The 7,962-nt window shown below is 32.2% G+C and overlaps 1 protein-coding gene across 1 annotated transcript; it reads right to left on the reverse strand.

Moving 5' to 3' along the window:
• Window positions 1-2,695: 2,695 nt before the first annotated feature.
• LOC108449921 (uncharacterized) lies at window positions 2,696-5,461 on the reverse strand. Its single transcript, XM_017747304.2, has 5 exons — window positions 5,026-5,461; window positions 4,475-4,538; window positions 4,129-4,293; window positions 3,472-3,537; window positions 2,696-3,301 (listed from the first exon to the last, which is right to left on the reverse strand). The coding sequence occupies exons 1-5, from the start codon at window positions 5,295-5,297 to the stop codon at window positions 3,107-3,109; spliced, it is 762 nt and encodes a 253-aa protein (XP_017602793.1). The 5' UTR covers window positions 5,298-5,461; the 3' UTR covers window positions 2,696-3,106.
• Between the last annotated feature and the right edge of the window lie 2,501 nt (window positions 5,462-7,962).

Below are 7,962 nucleotides of genomic sequence, written 5' to 3' on the forward strand. Positions count from 1 at the left end.
TCCAATCCATTTCGGTTTGATGGGTTTATATTTGTTTATTTAATTAATTGTTAAAGTTAACTTGGGGGGCAGCTGTTGGAGAAGGGACATGAAGGACAAAACCAGGCTTCAAAATGTTAAAATAGTATACAGATTGTTTTCGTGTTAATGTTATGGTTGTTTTGTAGCAGATAGGGAACAGAGCAATGCTTCCTTCAATGAGATATTTTAATGTTTACTTAGAATAAGAAAATGGGTTTTTCTTGAGAAAAGCAGGGAATGTGGTTTCCCTTCTCATGTCAAACTATAGAAAATGACAATAAGTTGGTTTAAAAAGAAAACGAGGATTGGCGGGAAGATGAAAGGCAACGTTCAAGGCACGTAGCTGTCTTAAAAGATTATGGTATCTTTGTCGAGAAACTACACAATTTATGTGCTTGAAAGCAAGCAGGGCCAACGGGGCCAAAAATCAACTGTCTTATCTTGGTGGGTTGTTGAGGGATTGAGAAACACGAGAGAAGGGGCAACACTTAAATGGTGGTTGAAGTTATTGTTTTTGTTTCGGCCTGAAGCTCAACAACCAGTCAGCTTAAAATAATGAGGTTTTCTTGTATGTCAATTGGGGGAAGATGGTGTAAACAATTGAATTGCTTTGAAACACTGCAATTTTTTCGCTATTAATTATTGGTAGGTTTGGATGATTGGACAAAGGTTGATGGTCCCTCAAGGTAAAAGATAAATAAAAAAAAAATATTATTATTTCTCTAGACTGGGGGGAAACGAAAAAAACATCTTAGGGACCACTGGATGGTCCAAGGATTAAAACCCAAATTGCTTTTTCAAGCATTCATTGGTGGGAGATCAATTTCGGATGAGCCCTTCTGTTTCTGTTTTTAGCATTGGATAGTGTTAGGAAAAGGTTCACAGTTTGGCATTCAATTTGTCATTACCTGGTCCTCTTGTCTTGTGAGAATATAAACCCCCGAATTGCATTTGAGAACATGGGAGTTTAAATCTCTAGAAATTTACCATTTTTTGAATTATAGTCTCACCATCTCCAAATCCCTCTACACTCATTGAAGAGTCCTACACCTCTAAAATTAAAATGTTAATTATATCAAATTTCCTCGGTGCTCACGGGCCAGTCCAGGATTAGTTCCAAAATTGTTTTCAATCCCAGGCCTGTTTCTTTGGCCAACTCGGCCCGCCCAAAAGTCATTTCAATATTCAACAATAATAAAATATTAAAAATTATATTTTTAATTGATGTTTTATATACTTTTATAATTAAATTTAAATTTAAAATTATTTTATTATTTAAATTTAATTTGGGCCGGCCAGCTCAAAGTGTGAAATTTTTTCTGCAAGCCTAGTCCTTGGACAAGTCTAAATTATGATCCTCATTCTAAATTGATCCTTAAACTTTAAAATGTTCTAATTACATCATCAAACTATTAATATTATATTAATCGGGTTCTTTTGTTATTAAAACCATTAATTTAATCGTTAAATGATACATCAAACCTTATGTAGCTAAATTTAAAATGAAAATTTTAAATAAATGGAACATTGTCATATAACTTTTAAAAATAAAAACTAAAAATAAAGTCAAAGTGAGAAAAAAAAAGTGAATGCTAAGGCTTCTGTAATAGTTAAATTAATGAATTTAGTAACTACAGGACTTAACTGATATAACATTGATAGTTTAAGGATGTAATTAAAATAATTTAAAGTTTAGGGATCAATTTGAAATGGATATCATAATTTGGGGATGTCTAGTGCTTTTAACTCACTTAATTTTACTGATGTCAATCAACCTCTTGAATAACAGTTACACGGGTTTGCTTATAGGATAAATATGAAAACTATACGTGAACATTGATCCAATGTGCAACGTCATAGATGAACTTTGATTTTGTACAGTTTCATATATGAAATATTGATTTGATTTGATTTAATTTTCACATATCATTGACAACATTATCAAATTAGCATCATTTTATGTTGATATATAGTATACACAAACAATTATATTAATCTACTATGAAAATAAATGCATGCATTCATTTCTTTAAATGTGTAAAGGTGAATCAAAACCAAAATTCTATATACACATGAACTGCAATTAAAGTTTCTTGTATATAATTAAACCAAATCAAAGTTCATATATCAAATTACACATTAGACCAAAATTTATGCATAAATTTAATATTCATCACATTTGCTTATTTGAATAAAAAGAAAGAAATTGAAAGAAAGGTCCAAAATAAAAACTCTGAAGACCATAAAATACTTTTAATTAAAAATCTCCTAAAACTAATATCTTTGTAAATGAGAATTCTAAAATAATAATTAACATCTTCAAACCCAAAATAATAATTAGGATTTAAGATGGTAAAAGTATCATAAATGTTTTTATACTAGAAATTAGATTACATTTTTGGTCTCTATTAAAATAAATAAATTAATCTATATACATTAGATCAAATAGTAAACTAATCATTCTATTAAAAATTTTATCAATCTCTATATTATTAAAAATAATCTTTATATATACATGGCACATCACATTCTATTATTTGATTATTCTGTTAGCCATGCTATTTTTCAATAATAGAAATGAATGAAATTAAAAAAAATTAATTTATTCTTTAATTTAATAATGACCGCTTTTTTTATTTTGAGCAGAAAAACAAAATACAATTTAACACAGAAGTGACCAACCTATTTCCAAGCTATTATTTAGAATAAAGATAATATACATTTCAGAGAGGAACATCTAGAACAATTAAGGTGAAAAAGGTGTTCTCTAATCAATCGAGGTGAAAAAGGTGTTCTCTAATAGGCTCAATGTGTTCTGAGAAAAGTGAAAATGATATCTAAAGATGGATCGGATGTCCTAAAACTCCCCCAAACTGAAACAAAGTAGTTTCCTTCTATGCACATGGAAGCACTGTTATGCTTCTGGATCTCCCTTCCTTCCTGCAGGATTCGATGATCCAAGCTGCACAAGCTTTGCTCTCTAAATCCACCTCTGCAACATCGCTCCATCAAAGAATAAATTGACTCGGATGTTTGAATTTCTCTTTCACACCTAAAATTGGCCTACATCTTTTGAGTAAGCTTCTCATGTTTGACCATTATCATCGCCATTTAGACCATTTTGCATGCTGCAGGGTTCAGGGGTCTTAATTGACATGGTAGGAGGAGGGTGTAGCCCAAAGAGCGGCTTGGTGCCTTCAGCATAGCTTCCTATGCATATATCACCACGACCATGCCATGTACCATCTTGGACGTTGTTCATCTCCAATGTTCTAGACTCCTGCTCCATGTTAAAAGGAAAAAAGCCTATTCATCAATCTTCAGGAAAATGAAAGATTTTAAGAACTTAAATTCGAGCCACATTTGATTTTGTAACTGGTTGAATGAGTCTTGTTGCATTTTTAGATTATAGAGTTAATAGAATACTGAAAGTTCGAAAAGGATAAGAACCTGAGATAGTGTACAGCAAGGACAGATCAGATGGTAGACGCAGTCATCCAATAAGCTATCATTGCCCTGCAAACATACATAATTCCCAACCGAATCAGGAGTCTAGAAGCGTGAATAACTAGACAAAAGATCAGCAAAGCATGATGGTCGGTCAAATATGTAGTTGAAATTCAAGATAGCTAGTCTTATACAGTAAGTAATCAATAAAAGACCATCTCTTACAATTGTCTACATGAGTTGAGTTTTAACATATCTACACAATTATCAAGCTTTATAATTCTCATATGCAAAAGAACCAAAGTTTAAAGCATCGACAATGCCATATCACAGGAATAAAGAAAATTTAGTGGGAGTGCAACAAGGAAATGCAAGGGCTAAATTTCCAAACTCAAATGTGTGGATGTATTGTTAAACACAAGTGATCAATTTGGGCTCTAGTAAATGCCATTCGAAGTAACATGTTATGCGTGACAGGCTTTCCTCAATCTAGTTGGTTCTTTTGAAACCTTCAAACTTTGATGTCAATCCAAGAGAACGATAACATCCGCAGTCGGTATAAAGAGGTCAACAAATTCAATTAGGAATAAACGATGATTACTAAGCAGAGAATGAAGTTGGAAAAGAATCAAGCATGTCCACATATAAAAAGGTTCTCACCCTAATATTGAATTTTCTTTTTATCTGTCTACGGAAGAAACCCAAATATGCTCCAATAGACAAGATGAAAGTAACAGCCAAATACAGAAAGCAATTCCGCTTGGTAACGAAGAAGGCAACAAAGTTGAGAATAGCAGTGACTGCGAGGATGAAATAAACAGTTCCCTGCAAAAGCACATTAAGAACCTTCAGAAAACGTTGAAATACAGCATCTTTGGCAAGCAATAAACTCTGAACGGCAGGAACTAAGGTACATGCAAAAAACTTGCAAAATCCCCAAACTAGCATATCATAAGAAGACCATGGAAACACGTATAAGAATGCAGAAATATGAAAAACTTTTTACCTGAAGCAAACAAATTCCTAAACCAGCCCGCCGCATGTTCTTCCCAAATCTATAGCAGGGGCAACTGCAATATCAAAACACACTATTACACAAACATAAATACAATCAATCAACATCAGTTGCATAACATCAAAACAAGAGCTAAAGGAAACGGTATGAGGTGAACCTCATGAGTTATGATACAAACTCAATTGAACAGCCAGAATTGATTAATCGGCCAATTAAATAATTTTTAAATTAATCAAGCTAATTTACAGGAGAAAACCAATGCTGCAAATATATATACAAAAAAAAAAAATTGAAAAAGGGTCAGCAAAAAGAGCAGGTTCCTATTGAATTAGATTCATTCTAACACCGACATAAAAAAAAGTGAGGATTTTTTTGACATATTTTGGCGGCCTCCGAAATGTTCGGGATAAGAGAAAAAATGAGAATAAACGGAGCAAAACAATTTTAGTACCCCTATCTCGGAATTATTTTTTTAATTTTCCGAGGAAACAAACAACCTCGTTCTGAAAAACAAGACAGAGAGAGAGAGAGAGAGAACTGACCAGGCAGATTCGAGAGCGAGGCGGCGGTCCTCCAAGAAATCAAGAACAACTTCACCTTCCCACATCCTCAAAACACCACCGAAGTCGGCGTTTCCTTGTTCTAAAGGATCCTCGGCGCTTTCAAGTTTCCTCCATTTGCCTTGCGTTTGCAAAGCCACCGTGGAACATAGCATGTCGAAATCCAACACCGCCATTCCTTCTAACAGCGTCTCTTCTTCTTCCCTTTTGCCTCCATTTACAGCAAGTTTGTCTTGCTTCTCTACTTCCGCCATTAAAAAGAAAAACAGACGAACCACGAAATTTCACACCTTAAGCCTTAACCTCTCTCTCTCTTTTCTTTTTCCTTTTTAATGCTCCCCTCCTTTCCTCTCTCTGTGAAGGACAAAAAAAAAAGATGTGCCTTTTTAAATTGCGTTTCATCTTTTTGTTTTAATTATTCAATAAATTTTGGGTAGGCGGGTATGATTAATGGAGCGTGGGACCCAAAAGGAGGCGATCAATTAACGAGAAAGCCATTGCCACGTAGGATCAATATTATAGGGATTAAGATTGTAATCTGTTAATTATTGCTATATTAACGATTATTATCTCATTTCCCACCAAAATTATACCATTTCATACCCACTTTTTTTTTTTCTTGTTTTTACTTTTAACTTCAGAACTATAACTACAATTTGTTACTTGTTTTGTGTTGTTTTAATTAACTATATAATTTCTATAAATTTATTACTTTGTTGATTTTATTTGTGAAATTCAATATTCCTTCATAAGTCTTTTTACCGAATTTTAAGAAGCTTTTTTTTTGTTATGAATTGATTATATTTTTTTATTCTACATCTAAACTCATTAACCGAGGTTTTAAACTTTAATCACAATATTTACATCTTATAAAAAAATTAATATTTAATTGTAATAAAAGTGATTCTCTTTCTGTTTCTTGTATGGGCAATATTTAATACTAATATAACATCAATTAATACTTAGTAACTAATCCTCATTAAAGTGATATTAAAAAAATTGCTAATAAATTTTAAATTTACTAAAATAATTCAATAAAATAATTTAATAATTTTAATATTCTACACGTACAATTAAAAGCTCATAAATAAATTATAATTATGAGTTGGGATATAATAATTGTTCATCTCTTTTTAATCACGTAATTAAAAGTTTGACTCATAAAAATAAGGCACGCTTCGTTATTAATAATTTATCTTTACAGAAAATACTTATGAGAGAGAAAATTGATATTAAAAAAAACATAAATAAATGCTACTAAATGTAGGGGATATTTGAAACTGTGTTGAATAGTGAAAGAAAAAACGGCCAACACTTTTAGACTGGCTGTTACAATGTGGTTAGAGTTAGGGGTCAAAAGTTGACCCAAGGAGTTGGAATTGGATAAGAACACCGTCTCTCTGACCTTTCTTCACAGTTGAGTTTTGGTGTCCTAATAATACACCGCAATTATATTACTATTATTATTATAAATTCACGGTTGAGTTTTGGTGTCCTAATAATACACCACAATGATATTAAGCTTGGTGTAATTTTTTAAATTTTCAAAAATAATTAAGTTTTTATTTTTATTTAATTGAGTATTTAAACTTTTAAAATACATCAAAAAGTCTTCAAATTAAAAAAATTAACCCTAATTTTTATTCAATTTGACACTTGAATTGTCCAAATACATTGAAAATATCATTTGACTTTAAAATTAATTGGTCCTAATTTTTTAATTAAAGCCATTTCATTTCATAATCACGGCGTGACATGTGATACAAAATAAGCAGTGGCTTAATTTTTTTTAATCTAAGGGTGTTTTATTGTATTTTAAAGGTTTAAGTACTCAATTGAATGTAAAAAATAAACAGGGCTTAATTATTTTTTAAAAGTTTAAAAATAAAAATAAAATTGAGAAACTTTTAATATATTTTAAAAGTTCAAATATCTAATTAAATGCTAAAAAAATAGTAACTTAATTATTTTTTATAAAAAATTTGAAAGCTTTTTATACCATTAAATTATGGTATTATTATAAAGTGATATGAAAATGGAAACAGAGGAAGTTTTCTTTTCCATAAAGTGTTATAACTATATTTATTAATTTATTTCAAGCATCAAATGGTAGATCAAATATGTGGAGGGAAAACTAGGAATCTTCAATCAGCCGAAGAAGGGAAACACGGATAGACCAGCAAAGGCAAGGCAAGGCAAGGCAAGGTACAGCGTGCCGTGAGGGAGCCCACCAGCCAGGGAGATCCTTAGCTGTATTACGCACAACCCTGATTAAGGCAAAAGCTGTTGGTTTTATCATTATTAGAACCAATATTTGTTTATAGTGACGTGTGGTGGAGGGTGGGCAGGCAGAGCCAAGTTGTGAACTGTGGTGGGATTCTAATGGAATGATGATGCGATCGGATAAGCTTCTTATGATTCCCAATAAAGGTGGGTTTCATAGTTATCCCCAATTCTCAACCACCCCACGTGCATAAAGCGTTTTATGCTGCTTCTATTTGCAATATGAAATGAAAGTGATTTCTAATATCCCCCCAGTCCACACACGAGTCACCACTTGCAATTGAATACGGCGGATGCCTGTCGTTTCGCTTGCGTTACTCGACATTTTATAAAAAAGGGCAACTATCAAATCTAGGCATGGTTTTGTTGGCATTAAGGCTTGAGAATTACCAAGTCCAACGTATGAGGTTTGGCCCCTGCCGCATCTTAATGCACTACCCTTGTTTTACTTTTTAACTCTTCCTTTCTTCTTTTTAATAACAAAATGGTATTTGGCTACAGCTTTAAGACTTTGCTTGCTGGGTTTTCACATGATTTAACGATACCGAAGACCCTATATTTCTCTTGATATGATATCAAGTTTTGGTCAAATTTGATTTAAACAACTGCTTTACTGTCAGTTCACGTGCTACAATA

This window comes from Gossypium arboreum, chromosome 5 (genome assembly GCF_025698485.1).
Source record: "Gossypium arboreum isolate Shixiya-1 chromosome 5, ASM2569848v2, whole genome shotgun sequence".
In the NCBI taxonomy this organism is placed as follows: domain Eukaryota; kingdom Viridiplantae; phylum Streptophyta; class Magnoliopsida; order Malvales; family Malvaceae; genus Gossypium; species Gossypium arboreum.